At 43.2% G+C, this 18,855-nt stretch overlaps 1 protein-coding gene across 1 annotated transcript; it reads right to left on the bottom strand.

Annotated features, from left to right (window-relative positions):
• Positions 1-424: 424 nt before the first annotated feature.
• Positions 425-802, bottom strand: LOC148030677 (uncharacterized). The gene has a single exon (XM_087687405.1). The coding sequence runs from the start codon at positions 800-802 to the stop codon at positions 425-427; it is 378 nt and encodes a 125-aa protein (XP_087543531.1).
• Positions 803-18,855: the final 18,053 nt, after the last annotated feature.

The following is an 18,855-nucleotide window of genomic DNA, read 5'->3' as shown; positions in this document are numbered from 1 at the left end:
GATAAGGGGAGAAACCCTCAAAAGAAAATATGCCCTTTTCCATTTGCATGCCAAAGTCCAAGTTCTCTCTCAGTCCACCGTGTTTTGTGCTAAGTGTCACTTCAACATCATGAGATTTAAACCATTCACACATGTAACTACCAATAACTAATTCTTTTGTCCCATTTTGAATGATAACATGAACATTGGAATAATAAGGTTGTACCAATCTCTTAAGCCTAAATCCATTCACTGCAGGTTGTAAAATCTTCCCTTGCAAGTCCTGCAACAAAAAGGTACCCTGACCCATGTCTCTGAAAATGATAAAGGGACCTGCATACCTGAGCTTTAACTTACCAGGAAACTTGCCAAGGCAAGAGTTATACACTACAACCCAATCTCTCTCCTGAAAATTTTTCTTATTGACATGTCTATTAACCCATGCCTATCTCTTCTGTTGTGTAACTCCAGTAATATAAGCTACTAATATCCGGTCCTCTTCCAGTTTCAGAAATTTCTCTAATCGATGCTGCACTGATTCTTCAAGATCCATCTTGCTCAAAACAGCAACTCTCAGACTTGGAACTACAAATTCCATAGGAACAACTGCTTCTAGGCCATAAACCAGCCTAAAAGGTGTAAGTCCGATTACAACTTTATATGCTGTCCGGAAAGCCCACAATGCTGAATCAAGTTTAATATCCCAAACTTCCCAATTGTCTTCAACAATTTTCTTCAAAATACAAAGCAAAATCTTGTTGGAACTTTTAGCTTGACCATTAGCCTGAGGATGATAAGGAGTAGACTTTTTGTGGAGAATCATATGCAAGATAGTCAGTTTTGTGATCACTTAATTCAGGAAATGCTTCCCCCGATCACTGATCAACTCAATAGGACAGCCAAATCTGGTCATAACATTAGAGTACAAAAACTTTGCCACACTTACTGCCTTATTATCCTTTAATGCTTGAGCTTCAACCCACTTAGTAGCATAATCAGTACAAACTAAAATGTATTTGTTACTTGTCCTTTTTGTAGCTGGTTTAATGGGACCAACAAAGTCAATCCCCCACTTTTGAAATGGCTCAAGTGGCAACACAGGATGATCTTGCATCCTATCCCTGTCAAGTGGTTGACCTTCCTTGAGACACTACAAACATTCTTTGGCATATTAATGAGCATCTTTCAACACAATAGGCCACCATAACCCTGCTCGTAGTATTTTCCTGCCTATAATCTCTCCAGAGAAATGACCTCCTGATAGTCCGGCATGAGCTTCATGTAACACTGCTGGTTGCTCAAACTCAGGAACACACCATCTTAAGATATTATCAACTCCCCTCCTGTACAATGTATTCATAATAACCTGAAACATTCTGCTCTTTAGTGCCAACCTCCTCCTGTGATCTGTTGAAAGGTGTGCATGCATGATGCTTGACTTTAGAAAATGCAGCATCTGATCATAATATGAATCAGGATCAAGAACCTGAAGCTCAAAAAGTTCAGCATTAGATAACTGATTAGAAACTCCAACTTCAAAATCATCATTTTCCAATAGACTTAAATAATCATCTATAGCATGCTCTTTCCCAGGAGTATGAACAATTTTGAAATCAAACTCCTGTAACAGCAACATCCATCTTGCTAATCTACTTGTCAATTGAGGGTTATTTACCAAAAATAAGAGTGCTTGATGGTCAACATGAAAAATGACTGGGTTGCCCAGCAAATAATGTCTGAATTTCTGCACTGAAAAAACCATTCCAAGTGGTTCTCTTTTAGTTATCGAATAGTTCTTTTCAGCAGTACTTAATCTCCTGCTTGCATAATAAATTGTTCTGTACCAACGAGATACTTTATCCTGCATTAGAACAGCTCCCACATCCAAATCAGATGCATCAACAAAAATATGGAAAGGTAAATCCCATGCTGGAGGTTGCAAGATTGGAGCCACCACCAACATTTTCTTAAGAATACTGAAGGCTCTCTCCTGATCCTCCCTCCAAACAAACTGCATCCCTTTCCTAGTGAGAGTTGTAAGAGGAGAACAAATATGTGATAAGTACCTTAAATACCTACTGTGCCACTTAACTTGGCCCACAAACCTCATGACTTCCTGCATATTACTTGGATCTTTAGCTTTCTGAACAGCTGCAATCTTTCTGGGATCAATACTCATGCCTTCTTCTGACAAGATATGACCTAACAACACACCTCTTTTAGCTGCAAAGACTGACTTGAAAGGATTTAATGACATACCAAACATTTTGCATCTCCAAAAGCATAACCTAAGGTGTTTGAGATGCTCTCTCCTGCTACCAAATACACAAAAATCATCAATAAAGACCCTCATAAAAGTTATTAGATAAGGCTCAAATGTCTTATGAGCAGCTCCCTGAAACTCAGGCGGTCCATTTTTCAACCCAAAGTTCGTAACGTGCTAACATAAGCTCCCCACTCTGTGATGAAAACTGTCTTATCCATGTCTTCCGGATGCATCCTGATTTGATTGTATCCTGAAAACCCATCCAGAAAACTATATATCTCATGACCTGCCACATCGTCTAGGAGAGAATCAGTAAAAGGAAGCGGAAAAGGATCAGTAATAGTAGCTGTATTTAATTTCCTATAATCAACACAAACTCTAATCTTCCCATTCTTCTTTGGCACCACAACAATAGGAGATAACCAAGTAACCTCATTGACTGGTTTGATGAACCCAACTCTCAAGAGCTTGTCAATTTCTTCCTTGACCTATTTGGCATAATTAGGATTCATTCTATACCTCTTCTGAACAATGGGCTTAGCATCTTTCTTCAAATTTATCTTGTGCTGACACACAGCTAGGTCAAATCCTTTCATATCTCTGTAATCCCAAGCAAAGATATCTCAAAACTCTCTGCACAACTCAATTAGATCCTGATGAAATTGTCCTCAACAAAAATACTAACCTTGATAGGTTTAGGCTCTCCTTCAATATTCAAGTCAAGCTCCTGAACCTCATCTTCAACAACTCTTGCAGATCTTCTCATTGTATGCTCATACCTTAATTTAGCCTGCACAATAGCTTTCTGTCCCTCTTCATCCAATACACCTAAACTTTCCATGAAACTGTCCATACCAGCTTGCTTTTTTTCAAGTCCTTCTTACTGCAAAACTTCAAGATAAACAATGCCTTGATCCTGAATTAATTTATCTTGCTCATCCCCTAACCTGTCCTGAAATTCAGGATGCTCCGGACCTTTAGGAAGACCTTATGCTTGATGTCCAGACTGATTTTGACCTGCAGTTTCAACAGGTTGATGCTCCAAAAGAACATTTCCAGCCAATCTAAACCACGGTCTCCCCAAAAGCATTGCATAAGAGTCTCCAATTTCTGACATTCGCAGCACAACAAAGCTCACCCTGAACTTTAGACTAGCCACTAAAATTTGTTGATTCATTAAGATACCCAAAGGCTGTAACCTCCTTTGATCTGCCATCCGGACCTGAAATGGGGCTGGTAAAAGCTCCTCCTACTTAGTTGCCAAATATGTATGTTCAGGAAGTATATTAACTCCTGAACCTCCATCCAACAGGACATCATCATGTTTTCTTCCTGCATACTCAACCTGAATAGTAGGTACTTGGTAATCCACAACCTCCTGCTGAGTTGGTATGACTGCCTTACAATCAAGAATTGCTTGTTCTTGATCCATTGTACCTTGAAGAACTTCATGCTGCTTCTGCATGATCTTCAAGAGTAACTTCTCTTTAAACCCTTGTAGCAAATCCAAAACTTGCTCCAAAGTCAACTACAGGGAACACTTAGCCAAAGCTTGAAACAAATCTTCTGAACCTCCTTGCTGTAATTTTTTAATATTTCTACTATCAGGAAACTGTTCTTGATGATCAAGAACCTGATCCTACTATTCAAGAAGTTGGTCTTGCAGTTCAAGAAGTTGGTCCTGCTGTTCAGGAAGTTGTATGCCTGAAGTCCCTACATCCCCAACTTGATCAAATTCAACTTCTTTAGCAAGTTTTTACAACTTTCTAACTTGTTTGGTTGCCTTTTTTCTTGTCTTTTCTTGTTCCTGCCAATCAAGCTTCTTGCCAGCTTGGCTTCTAGTGATTGCTAAAACCATTGGTTCATCCTGACATTCCTCTACTTCAATACAATTAGAACAATCACAATTAACATGCATACTTACAGCATTAGTGCTACCTAGTCATCTTAATCAGGTAACTCTATAAGGACTGCTGCAACTGGGGCAGGTGGATGCTGTTGATGAGATGCTCCTGTAGGTCTTGCGTCATTACGGGACCTTGCTACCGGCATTCCTCTCTCAGTCCTATGCCTTGCGCAAAGCTCACAGTTTGGTCCAACAAAGTGTCCTTCACCTCCACAATAATGGCATGCTCCTGTTTGTGTAGTTTGCTATTGTGCCTGAAAATTTCCCCAAGGCTGTCTAGGTTGCATTCTTCTAGGTCCTCTGAAGGGTCTCTGTGGTATAGTGTCAAGAATAATCTGATTCACTATAGCTGGTTGAATAGGTCTCGGTTTTGCTTACATCATTGGCATCTGCTTTGCCATCCTAACATTAGGATTATACCAGCAAGCCCTAGTTTCATGGCCCTTTCTCTGGCATATCTCACAATGCTTTTCCTTCTTCTTATTTTCAGAAATACCCAAATCCTTTAGCTTCTGTTTTAACATTTTATCTAACTTTCTGTCCACTGACTTCTTCCTATCTTTTTCCTTTGCTTTCTTCTTTTTGGTCTTGGGTAATCCTTATTTCTTCTTCTTCTTCTTCTTCCTCCTACTAAAATTATATTCATCAGAGTCACTGGAATCATCATCAGAATCTGAGCTGTAATCGCTGCCCTCATCTTCACTTTCTGTACCTGAATCTGATCCTGAATCTGCCTCAGAATCTGAATCCGAAGAGTCCTCATATTTACTATTCTTAGACCTAGAGGTACCAAGTCTTTTTTCCACTCTCATAGCTGCCCTAATCATTGTATCCAATGTATCATTCTGGCCCATCTCAACATTGGCAATGGGGTTCCGAATCTTACCTCTCAAACCCTTCATAAAGTAGGTAATCTGCATTTCAACTGAAGGTGTATCATCAGCATGCAGCCTGTTTAGCAGATTCCTAAACTTCTGAGCATAATCCTCTACCAACATAGCCTTTTGCTTGATTTTCTTAATCTTGCTAAGAATGTCTCCTGGAGTTTTATCTTTACGGAACCTACCCAAAAATTGCTGGTTTTAAGGCATCATATGAATTAAAGGCCACCATACCGAAACTGGCAAACCAGTCCATAGCTTTTCCTTGAAAGGTGGCAGCAAACTGTTGCATTTTAACCTGATCCCCGTACATTTGATTAAACCCACTGGCTGTCCACCTGGTCTCAAATTGTGCCACATGGTAATCAGGGTCCTCTTTCTTCTTGCCTAAAAATTTGGATGCACGAACCTTTGGATTAACCAATGGATTTGGATTCGTTTCCGGTCTCTTCCTGGGCTTCCTTGGAGGTGGTAATGGGTTAAAATTCAAAACCTTCTGAGGTGGAATTCTAGCACTTCTTAACAAAAATGTTCTTCCAAGCACTACATGCTGTAACCTCTCAAATGCCTGTCTAGGAGGAGTATCCTGCTAGTCAAGAGGTAATATGCCCTCATCATCTGACAAAGTTGGAGATTCTGATGAAGTGGCAGGAGAATGATAAACTATTGAGGTACCTGCAAAGGCACCCCCTTCCAAAGAAGTTTGCCCAACATCAATAAACTGCTCCTCATCCAGCCTGAACAAACCCTCTGTTCCACCCCTATCATCCAGCCCTGCAACCTGTTGCCGCTGTCTTGCCAAAGCCTCCCTGATTTTCCGGGACTTGCTTCTAGTAAGACTGCCCATAAAAGGCACCTTACCCAATCCCAATGCCATCAGCATTCATGTTGCCTGAATCTCCTAGAACCTGATTCTAGATCTGCACCAAAATCAAGAAAACATGTTCCTGAACCTGGTAGGGATGGCCAAAGTGTTTTGGCCTTCTCACACACCATAACCGTCACGAAACATCATTCTGCCTAAATACACAACAGTACTGAAAAGAAACTCCTTGAATAGATTTCTAGCCTTCATCTCCACATAATATTCAGGAAATACATTCAAATGTAGAGCAAACATCATGCTCAGCAACATAAAATTACTGATCGTTGAACACAACACTGTTTTCGTTCACCATAATCATCATTGATTGAATAACATGAAAGAGAATAACATTAACGTTCAAGACACGATAAGAAAATGATAGGATCAAACCTCAGCAGTCATTCCTGAGCACTGTCCACAGTCATATTCCATTCATGATCAGAAACTAACTACTCGAATACAACTGCCTGACGTTTTTGACCTGCACCCTGACTTTCAGGCGACACATCATATGAAGTATAAAGACTGCTTTACATATGCTGACCCAAAAGACTACATGCATACTAATACTAATGTATGAAATAGTACTAAATAAACTGTAGAATCTAATCCCTAACAGAGTCTCAAGGCCGGTCGGATCGCAATTTGTAATGGAGTGTTGCAAAGAAAATAAAATACTAATTGTTAGAAACATGATTGTTAGTACAAATGATATTGCAAAAAAATAAGCAAGCAAAACAAAGAAAAACTTACAAAGTCCTTCCGATATGTCCTATGGCCGCCACTCCCAAGATGATGGACCACTCCAGCCTCTAGTCGTGCCCTCGCCGCCTCGCGCTGCTGACTCCAACATCCTGGAGAATCTGTAGCCTCCTCCCTCAGTCGGCGCCAGTCGTCTGCGTCTAGCCACTTGGGCTTTGTAGCCCCACTCATGAGTGCCTTGCGTGCGTCCGATCATTTGTGTGACATATATGCACGCATGCAGTTCATCATCCAGCCTGTATAAAATCTATCTGCTAAGGCTAGAACCGAAAACTCCTCATGCAAGGATGCTAGTATGTAGTCCTTGCTCCCCTCTGGTATATTTTTCCAATGATCTAAGATGTTGTGCCGAAGATTTAGTGGGCACAACTCTCTCATGCGAGCCATCACCCTCCTCCCCTCATCATTCATGATGATGGCTCCTGACCTACCATCGACAAGATAGGCATATCCCCTTGGGGTATGCCTAAGATGGGTCCTCTCCCACTTGCGTCCACGCTCCTAGGCATATCTAGGAGACCCCTGTGCATCCGGTGTACCGACCAAGGTAATATCTGTCAGGGTGGCACCCATGCCACCTGCAGACGGCTGAGCAAAAATCGGAATCGGAGTAACTCGAGTAGATGTCCTCACAGGTGTGACAAATCCTAGAGGTGATGCAACTCCAACAGAATGATGAGACAGAGACACCGCGTCCGTGCCTCCACATCATCCACTTGAGCCTCAGCCACACTCCCTGGAACCGCTACGAGAGCAAGGAGTCGCACCTGTATCCCATGCTGACCACGGGCTCACTGCCTCCGTATCTCTACAACATCCCTCGGACCCTAAAGCACTCCCTCTCTCTCGCCCAAGTCTAGAGCGTCGACCTCATCTGCTCGAAGTTGAAGCATTCGATCACGCCGAAGTAGATCTAGTAGAGCGGCCTACGATGTCCAAGACAGAGTTCCTGGTCTGCCATGTCTCGAAATCTCGCGATCTGATCTAGAGACATGCGCGTGAAGGTATCCTACAACTCCTCATCGCTCATCCCTTGACTCATCCTAAAAATGTCACCTACAATGATAAAAATTTATGTTAGCATAATCAATTTAAATCATAAAAAGCATGGTAGTATAAATCCTTAAAAAATGATCTCTTTTCAAATGCATATTTTATGTACCCTTACAAGCGATTAGTCAATGAATTGAGTAAGTGGATGCTCCAAGTATGAAGTATCCTATGATCCCATGTCAATCTCCTGACACAACTCCGCGTACACTGGAAGGTTGATAGACATGTCACCACAAAAGGATGAGTCCACCTCGTTCTCAAAGAATTCTTGGACTCCTATATTTCCATCATTGTTAGCCGATGTAGGCTCCAAGCTTTCGGTGGCCTCCACCCCTTGCAATATCGACCCCTCTATTTGCATATTGTCCTCATCTATGCTCGGAGCATCGCTTTGATCATATATTCTCGCACTTCGGGGAGCTGAAGGTATAACATACCACCATCGAGGTTGCGGGGGGTTTGGATAGAAGATTACCTGTTCACAAACACGTACAAGAGAGATTAAACTATTGTGACATGTACCATGTCGTAATACAATTAACAAACAAATGAGTTCATGCACCTGTTCACAATGGGCTGGCAACACAAAGGTGTCGCGCAAATCCATCCATTTTTTTTCAGAATCCATTTCCAGAAATTAAGATGGACCTCGTCGAACTGTTGCTCCAGCTCCTTCAAGTACCACTTTGAACCACTGCACATCGAATAGTATCATGGTAAAGCTACGGTAATCCACCGTAATAATACTTTGCAAGTTTTCAAAATACTCCATCTCATCTATAACCTTGTTTGAATCCATTGCTCATCACCGGCTCTCATGCTCGAACCTTGCCATGATACCACAGTCCATTGTGGAGCGCATTTTGTCAATACGCTCCACGTGAAAATATTGTCCGTGCGACCACGCTGCACTATATATTTTGTATTGTACATTGAAACACTCAAATTAGTTGTCACATATAGAATATAGATAGGACAAATCCTAAACACCTCATCATCTTTGGACTACATCCCCTCGAGAATTCCCACTCCTCCCTTGAGACCTTTGCCTCGCGAGACACTACGGTCAAAGCTCCATGCAACCATTGCGTTGATATGAACCGCGGCATCTCCTCCATGCCCTGTGGATATCGAATCAATCGATGACGTGTACTACATCAATATTTAGATCGCGCATCCTCTCAATCTTGCCTAGCGATCTGGTACTTGGCATCGATCATTGCCTCCATCTCAGGCTCCAAGATTGGAGATAGGTCTGGAAGGCTGCACGTCTCCTCTGGCATTGACGATATAGATTGGGTAGTGCCTTGCAAGTGGTGGATTGGCTCATGCACTCCATCCATTGCATGCCCACAAACTCTTCCAATTGGCTACAAAGGATACACTCCTCCTTGGGATGAGACGTCACCTCCCTGGATAGAAAATTTGCCAGCCATACCCAATCTTATTCTATATGGTATTCAATTAGCTTGCGAGTACAATGCATGATTGATATTAACTTTTCTTACCGTTTGCTGAAAATCCACAATCGCCTGATCAATGATCTCATATTGAAACTCATCGAATTGTCGTACGTGTTCTATAGACAATCGACGTTTTCTTCTAATTGCCAGCTTGCACTGAGAGCAAGGACATGGGACACGCTGATTAAGATACGCCTCTCGCGATCTTGAACAACAAGACCTTCATCGTTTTCCATTTTGTCTACGTTACGACAAACAATTTGTTTTTGTTATCATTCTTTTTTTCTTTCTTAAATTGTTCTCCTCTCCTTCCATCTCTCTCTCTTTTTCTATGTTACGACTATGACCACGACCACGACTACAACTACAACTACGACCACAACCACAACCACGACCACAACTACGACTACAACTATGACAACCACGACCACGGCCACAACCACAACCATGACTACGACCATGACCATGACCACGACCACGACTACAATGACCACGACCGCGACTACGACCATGACCATGACCACCACCACGACTACGACTATGACCATGACTAGGACTACGACTATGACCACGACCATGACTACGACTATGACCACGACCACGACTACGACCACGACCATGACCATGACCACGACTACGACTACGACTACGACCACGACCATGACCATGACCATGACCATGACCACAACCATGACCATGACTACGACCACGACCATGACTACGACGACAAGGACCACGACTATGACCATGACCACGACCACGACCACGACCACGACCACGACCACGACCACAACCACCACGACCATGACTATGACTATGACCATGACCATGACCACGACCACGACCAAGACCACGACCACAACCATGACCATGACCACGACCATGACTACGACTATGACTATGACTACGACTACAACTATGACCAGGACCACGACCATGACTAGGACTACAACTAGGATGACCACGACCACGACCACGATTCCGACCATGACTACGACGACCATGACCACGACTACGACCATGACCACGACCACGACCACCACGACTATGACGATGACTACAACCATGACTACGACTACGACCACGACCATGACCACGACCACGACCACGACCACGACCACGACCACGACCACGACCACGACCACGACCACGACCATGACCACGACCAGACCACGATTATGACTACTTATATAGAGATGAAGAGAGAGACAAGAGTTAGGGAGAGAGTAAAGTTAGAGAAGAAGAGGAGAGAAGTGAGAGAGGTAGAAATGGAAAGAGAGATAGAGAGAGAAAAGAGATAGGAGGAGACAGAAGGATTTAGGGAGAGTATAGGAAGAGAGAAAGAGGAAAGATTGAGGGAGAGAGAAGGGTTGAGAGAAGAGAGAGGAGAAAGAGAGAGAGATCCGACTAGAGCATTTGACACCCATAGTCAACACACCGTGGAAAACACAAGCACAAATTGACATTGAATTATGGCAAGAAAATCCACTACAAAACAATAGTTATAATATACAAGGTAGGGTTTCAAAGTCTTACTAACTTCAATCGGTCATGGATGCCATACTATGGGTAGGTTGCACTCACTAAGAATAGAATTGGCGATTCACCTCATCTTCTCTCCATTATCAATAGAATTCTCCTTTACCATTTACAACTCACCCACATTCTCTCCACACTATTGAACACTACAATCTCTATGAGGGCATGAGATTGGGATCTCCACAGATACCAAAGCATGATCTCTATCTTGATGATTACATATATATTACTACTACTCATGGAATAAACCTAAAATAGTTATTATGCTCAAATATATGATTGTTAGAGCAGAAATTTGTTCCTAAGACTATTCTAAGGAAGAGAGAGGGTTAATGATAAAAGAGTGTCCTTTCTTGCAAGTGATTTTATATTATATTTTTTAATTAAAATTGATAGTTGAAGATGAGTTTTCTAAGAGATCTTGTGGTGATGTTGTTTTAGTTTTGCGAAGCATATAAATGATGATGTTTTAGTTTTTTGTATTTGTCTTTTTAAGAAGAGATTGATTTTTATAGAATATCCAAAGTTATTTTTGGATTTACGCTATGAGAAAGCCAATGGTATTTTTCCCTTCAGGCAGCAGCACAAGATCCCATGTCTTATTTTCAGGCAAGGCATTCATTTTTTCATCCATAGCTGCACACTAGTGCTCATCTTTCACTGCTTCAGCATATGTACCTGGTTCTTTGATCTCCATCACTTTTGTCATGTAAGCAAAATGCTTTGCAGAGTAGCCACTATACGTCAACCGGTCAACATGATATCTAACCCTTTGCGAGTGTCTAGAGGCTGTGGTGCATTGCTCAATTCCCCTCTCTCATGAGGCAGAATGTACATGTTCTGCCTAGTACCAAGCATAAACACAATCAAAATACCAAGTTCACTGTCTAAAGTGTCAGCAAACTCATATCCAAAAGTCATACCAAATGCATCCTCAGTAGCTTTCTCTTTTCCTTTGTTGTCCAAGACATCATATCTCCCCCTCACTGATATACTCGTGTCAGTGGACGGTGAGCTCCTCAATCTCCCTGTCCCTGGGGATATTGTCTGACCACTAGGACCTGTCATAGCAGTGCTCTACTGCAAATCAACTATAGATACATGAGTGGAAGGCATATCCGATGGCACCATAGCTGGTGATACATACCAAGAGCCCATCTCATCAAAAATAACATCCCTACTATGACCAAAGTCTCCCTGGTAGAGGGATCATAGCATTTGTATGCCTTCTTCTCTTGCGAATATCCAATGAAAACACGCTTATGCACTTTTGGATCTAGCTTCTTCCTTTTCTCATCTAGAATGTGCACATAAGCAAGACACCCAAAGACTTTCATGTGACTTACATCCGACTTATAGCCATACAGCTTCTCAAACGGTGTCATCTCATGAATACCTACAGTGGAAGTCCGATTCAAGATATACATGGCTGTCATAACAGCCTCAACCCAATAATAGAGTGGCATCTTCTTCTCATTCATCATGGCATGAGCAGCTTCCTTCAAGACCCTATTCTTTCTTTCAGCTACCCCATTTTATTGAGGAGTGTAGCTGCAGGTAAGCTACCTATGTATGCCATTTTCAGCCAAAAAATTGTCAAACTCATTTGTAACATACTCCCCATCGCTATCTGATCTCAAGCAAGAGATATCGCACTCAAATTCCTTTTCAACGTGCTTTTTAAACTACTCAAAAACAGCAAACACTTCATCCTTGTCGTTAGAATGTAAACCCAAGTATAGCGACTATAATCATCAATAAATGTCACATAATACTTTGAGCCTCCCATAGATGCATTATGGGCTGGCCCCTAAACATCAGAGTGCACTAACTGCAACGGACGTGCATTATACCTTACATGCCTCACAAATGGCAACCTCGACTACTGCTTACTAAACTGGCAAGCATCACATACATGACCAATATCTGAGTATTGGAACTTGGGTAAACATGTAACAAGCTATTTTTTCTACATAGTTTACAGCCTTTGCAAATTCACATGCCCCACTCTCTTATGCCAAATTTTCAAATCTTTGATAGTGCTAGAACCATGGGCAAACATCACTGAATTCAGCTCTGGAAAATAGCATCAAGAGTAAACATTATGCCATTCCTATGACCGTGAGCTATTAACTTGCTTCCATTGCCAAACTCTTCAATAAAACAGCCATGCTTATTGAATCTAACCTGTAAGTTTTGCTCCATTATCTGATCGACAGGCAATAAGTTTGTGGGAGCCTTCGCTCAACCGCCAAGACCCACAGACCGCTTATTATTTCAAGTGTTCCAAGCCCAGCACTAATGGCTATCTCTCACCTAGTTGGCGCGCCATGGATCCTAAGAGTGTAGTGAGCTTACCTTCATGCTGATCAAGTTACCTCCTATCCCGCACACTCCGGTAGCTCCAGATCCAAGTGCAAGCTTCAAGCAAGCTCCATCCTCAAGCTCCACGCTCCAAGCTCCATAGCCGCGACCAAGACAAGAGAAGAGAAGAGAAGAGAAGAGGAGAGGGGAAGATGGAGAGATTCTTCTCCTCAGTCTCTCACCCTTACACACTCACTCCCTTACACTTTCACACTCCCTCTCTCAAGCACAAGAAGAAGAAGAAGAAGAAGAAGAAGAAGAAGAAGAGGAGACCCACTTTTGGTTACACACAAGAATGAGCTTCTCATTCACTTTTCAACTTTATATACAAACCCCTAAATCCCTTTTGGGCGGTCATCCCCTTATCCCCTTTTTCACATGGCCAGCCATGGCCTAGGCCCTTTTTTCGATTGTCCTCCTATCTTCCTAGCTTCCTTCCTACCGCCATCTACCTTTACAAATTGCACAAGTGACAGCCTGGCACTCCTTAAATTATTGTGCACATTTCTCCCTTATTTGGGACTTTTCTACGCTTCTTGTGTTTCTAGATTTTCCTTGTGTGCCTTTGTCTTTCGTTTCACTTTGCCTTGGCCTTTGTCTTCTGCTTTAGCTTTCCAGATTTTCCACCTTGTTCATCTACCGGTTAACATTACCCCCCTCCTAGATGAGTGCCAGCCCCATGGGACTCACCGTCGTAGGTAGCAGGCTTTGGCATGCACTGAAGATGTGGGTGGAAGGGACATCGATGGTTGCCATGGAGGAGTGTTGGTAGTGGTGTGGAGGAAGGTCGTTGGGAGCATGTTGGTGGCCTAGGTGGCTGGTGGTAGGGTTGTTGGAGTTGGTGGTAGGGTTGTTCATTGTTGGGGATTGCACTGATGGCTAGCACAAGTGTTGGTTTGTTGGGGATTCTGCACATGACGATTCTTGGCGGGCTTGCAAGATGATAAAGGATAAGAATTCAGAGTTGGTGTCAATGAAGAGCGAATGACACCTTCATTGAAGTCTTCAATACATGCAACTGAAAACCTGTCATAGGTAGTCTCTTCCTAGGGGTAGTGCTAGTCTTCTCTAACGTGCACAAGACATAGTTCAATTAGTTTGGGAGACAGGTCGAACTCTAAGCAAGCTGAGAGTATTGTCCTGCACTTAAGGACACAAACTGTGTAAATATTTTGGTGCAGATATTATGTGAGTGCTCGTCCATACTTAGATATTACGTAGTTAGAAGACGGTGGGCTGGTTTCTCATAACAATTTGTGGATGAAGCAAAGTTGTCTATGTTGAGAAGAAGTACATGTGAAGGTGTATGAGACATCCTTTGCATTGTGACTGCACAATGTAGCATAATTGAAAATAGGGACACCGCACGTTCGGTAGCTAGGAGCTACTAGACTTGCTTGATGAGGACGGTGTACTTTCCATGACCATTCGTGCAGTGCTTACCACGATTGATTGCAATGGTATTAAGGCAAAGTGCAAGAGGGAATCGTGTGTATGGGTCAGGATGACAGGTCTAACCATAGGCGAGACAAGCTCCCTAGGTATGTCCTGCCCTTGATGTGCCCTGAACAATTGTGAGTGATGCTAAAGGGCTATGGGACTAGGGACGGAGCCAGCCGACCAAGGTCACTGGACGTACCTAATTTGAGGACCCCTAGGTGTTGTGCTGTGATCATGGGTGCTTCTTCTCTTTTCGTCTCTTTTCTCTTTTTTTTTTTCCTTTGTCCTTTTTTTTTGTGGGACTTTCCTCAGTACAACCATTGCAATGAGTTGAGGTTGCCTTTCCATGGGTTGGAAAATGTTGAGCTTCGAAGGCTCAGGAAATGGATATTACAGTGATGATTGTGCCCTAGCCTTGTTGTTAGAGAAACAATTGTTGAGATGGGGAGATACACTTGAGATTTTGCAAACCTCTTTGTGACACACAATGCCGGTACAATTGAGGTAACAACTGTCGTGAGCCAAATGTAGAGCTTGACCCAGAAAGAGAGCGTAGCCCATGACTATGCTTTGGGCCATGCGATGTGGCAGTCGGCAAGGGTGATTTTTTGCCTTTGGCAGCATGGCTTTGTCGCAGCTCTTTGCGGGATCGGTGGTCTTGCAGTGACTTGGGCATTGAACACTTTCGCACAAAGATCTGTGTCATCCTGCATCCACTTTTGTCACTTCATGAGAGTACATGCACGGCATATGCCACAACTATAATAAACCAATGCAACGCAAGGAGACACCACTTATCTGAATTCCATGGTGTTGACTTAGATACTTATCACCTGGGCTTGATTAGATTTTTCTTTTGCTAAACACGTGAAACATATTAAATGCAAATATGAAAAGTTTGTATAATTGGAGAACATGTCAACACTTAACGATTTCAAGACAAAAATTCATGGCCATGTAGCATTTGAAAAGCCTTTTATACAACATTGGGCTACTCCATTTGTACGAGACAGGGAAAGTTTGAGTGGTTGGGCGATTGAGGCTATGTTGGTGAGGGGCTCCTGTGAGGCTATGCAGGGAAAATGTTGGCTGGGACCTGAGTGGTGTAGTCTCTAGCTGCAACTGTTTCCAGAATGCTTTTAAACAATGTGTCAAACTCCTACTTGTCTCGAGCTGCCTTCTCCTTTTTCAAGCACCTAGTGCCCGAGCGTCTGGTGGGAGCTTGCACAACTGGTGTTGCCACACCCCGTGTGTTCCCTTGAGCCCTTGTCCTCTTGGCTTGGGGGGTTTTCCACCTTCGTCCTAGGCGGTGTCATTTGGGGCCTCTTTTCGGTGCGTACCTCTTTAGAGTAGGCACGTAGCGTTCTGGTGGGGGCGTTAGTGTCTTATGCTCTTTCCGACGGCGGAGAGCTTCCTTGCATGCATACTATGTGGTCCATGACTGCTACCGTAGGGATCTACAAAATGCGAACCAAGGATTAGGCCTTGAGGCACGATAAAACTATTCACATGGAAGGGATTATACAGTGGGTTATCAAGTGTATATGGTGAGGAGGGGTGAGGTGAGGCATGCAACGTTTGTTGTAGAGGAACATTCCCCTATTGATGTTCGTTTTGTCTCCAACCATTAGCAGATCTTAGCTTATGCTAAATTGCAGAAAGTGGTTGTCATGGAGTGGATCAGGGCTCATCCCTGGAAGGATAGACCGAAAAAGGGGAAAGGTGTATAGAAAGGAATAGTGCCCCATCTACACTATGAGAGATGTTGATCAAGGCTTCCTATGGAGATAAAGAGGGTTGCATGCCCTCCAATTGGAGGCGGGAATGGTCACACGACTTCTAAATGTGTGGTGAGAGGAGGACCTAAGGAGCTTAGTCTATCAAACCCAACTCTTCTCCCTACGCTTGACTATCATTGCTGTGTGTGATGATATTATCTATACAAGGTCACAAAAATCATTGTTTATTTATGTACATGTTTACGAATCCTTGTCACTTCATAAGGATAAAAACCAATTGTAGAACTCAAGATTGTACTGGAGTATGGCACATGCATCCAGTACTCCTGGCAGCCTTCTTAATAACATCAGGTATTTTGCAACGTCAAGTATCATGGTACCTTGTCCGAGTCTACTTGCAACATGTATCTCCTCCTCATTGAGAACCTAATCAGCCAGAGAGTTCTCTTGACTAGTTCCAGCTAAGTCCGTACCCCGAATGGCAGATAGCACTCGAAAGGAAGTTGGTGCTACATAGGTTGGGTCTCTTTGAGACCGCCATTTGGCCAATTGCTTCTCTGAGACTGTCATAATCTAGGCTCCTAATTCGACCATTGCAACACGGCTTTCAAACCAGCATTTTTCAAATTGACTTCGATCCTCTAATTGTCGCTTTAGTTGCTCTATCTCTAAGAGATTTGGTTGGCAAAGCACATCATTGAATGTTACAGTTAAGCGTAGTTTCTCAGCTTCCTCATTAGAGATGAGTCATATGTGTTCATGCAGGAGCTTGTCATAATGCTCGTCAAGATGTTCTTGCTCTTCCCAGGATAGGGGAAATGACAACTATTATTCATGTTGCTCCTTAGGGAATGCGTCCATGTCTACCAGGACATAGACACGTACGAATACCTTGAGCTTAGCATCCAACTCAGTTAAACATTCTACGACACTTCTATGTTTAACGAGGGCTTGCTTGGTTGCTATCTCATGCAAGGTTCTAGGAGTTTCCCTAGGCTTTAGCATAGCTGGAGGCTCAAGTCTAGATGAGCAAGATTGGTCAACACTACGATTGCTTATGCTCTCGGGGTTTCCATGTTTCCCCTGAGGTTTTGTTGTTGTGTCATGGTTCTCCTTAGATGTGACTAGTATAAATTTGTCACCCTATTGTGACAATGTTGTATCCACTCTTGATTGGTCAATACAAGTTCTGTTGTCGATGGATTGAGTGTTGCAAGCAACCGTTGATGGTAATGACTGCTTTGATTTTTCAAAACACATGGATGTGTCTAAGGTTTCACCGCTATTAGGAGAGACATCAATGGATTCATTGGTGGATGGTCTCGATGTTTTATTCCTCAGCTCTTCGGCACTCTTAGTTTCAATCTTATTGGGGTCTACAGCCACTTGCAACTATCGTTGTTGTTTTTGTTCTTTTTTCTTCTTTTTCTTAGGCAATTGAGGTGCATCCCTTGAAGACTCGGGAACTTGAACTAGGTCAGTCTCGTCGATGTGCTTGGCTGGGCCTCAACATTCTCTTTCTCTGGTGTGTCCTCATGGGACGTAGCTACAACCTGCCGGACAGCCTTACTAGGTTGATTGGTCAGATGCGCCAGCTCCTTGACCACATCTTTGAGAGGTTTCTCCTCAGGCCTAGGCTTTAGGTGCTTTGGAAGTGCTGGAGTTGTCAAGGATGCTGGTTGCGGCACCTCCTCCACAGGTGAACTACTACGGACACGTTCCGCAAGGGTCATTGTCACAGCCAAGGGCTATGACTGTTGTGATCCTGGATTGGAAGTAGTAGCAGCTATTTCAGTGGACTGGCTATACTGCTAGTAGATTGCAGTGTCAACTCCATAGGGTGATCAGAAGTGGTCGTGTCTTTTGTTGCCCTTTGAGCATTACTTGTATAGATTGAGCATGAGTTGATCTAGTCACCTTAGTTTGCACAAGCATATCCTTGGGCTGAGAGCTACGGATGGTGTTATGTCCCATCTCTTGGACATTTGGAATCTTAGCACTACAAGGAAACAAAGCAATAGCAACGCCCATTAGTAACGCAAATAGCGACACCCCACAAAGAAAAAAAAGCGGGCCGAAACTCGAGCGCGTTTCATTTCACACATTTGTGAAAGTTTTTGAGAGGGAGAGCGATAGAGAGAGAGTGACCGTTTTGCATAGAGGGTGAGAGAGGGAGAGGAAGAAGGCTTGTCACCCACCACCGCCGCCGCCGCCGTCATTTGCGAAGGAGAAGAGGAGCCACCGTCGCGAAGAGGAGCCACCAAACCCTCATGCAAATCTTTACGATGAGTCCATTCTCTCTCTCTTTTACTTGTTTAGGGTTTAATTTGTGTATATTGAGAGAGGGAGAGGAAATGAGAGAGAAAGAGAGGGAGAGGAAGAGGGAGGGGGAGGAAAGGGAGAGGGAGAGGGAGAGGGAGGGAGAGAAAGAAAGAGAGGGAGAGGGAGGAGGAGGGGGGGGAAATGAGAGAGGGAGAGGGAGGGAAAGTGCATTCTCTCTCTCTTTTACTTTTTTTAATATAATTTGTGTATATTGAGAGAGGGAGAGGAAATGAGAGAGAGAGAGGGAGAGGGAGGAAATGGAAGAGGGAGGGGGAG

The sequence above is a fragment of the Lygodium microphyllum genome, chromosome 10, assembly GCF_053477565.2.
Source record: "Lygodium microphyllum isolate KBCC chromosome 10, Lygodium_microphyllum_v1.1.10, whole genome shotgun sequence".
NCBI classification, from domain to species: Eukaryota; Viridiplantae; Streptophyta; class Polypodiopsida; order Schizaeales; family Lygodiaceae; genus Lygodium; species Lygodium microphyllum.
This window is presented reverse-complemented; position numbering and strand designations above follow the sequence as displayed.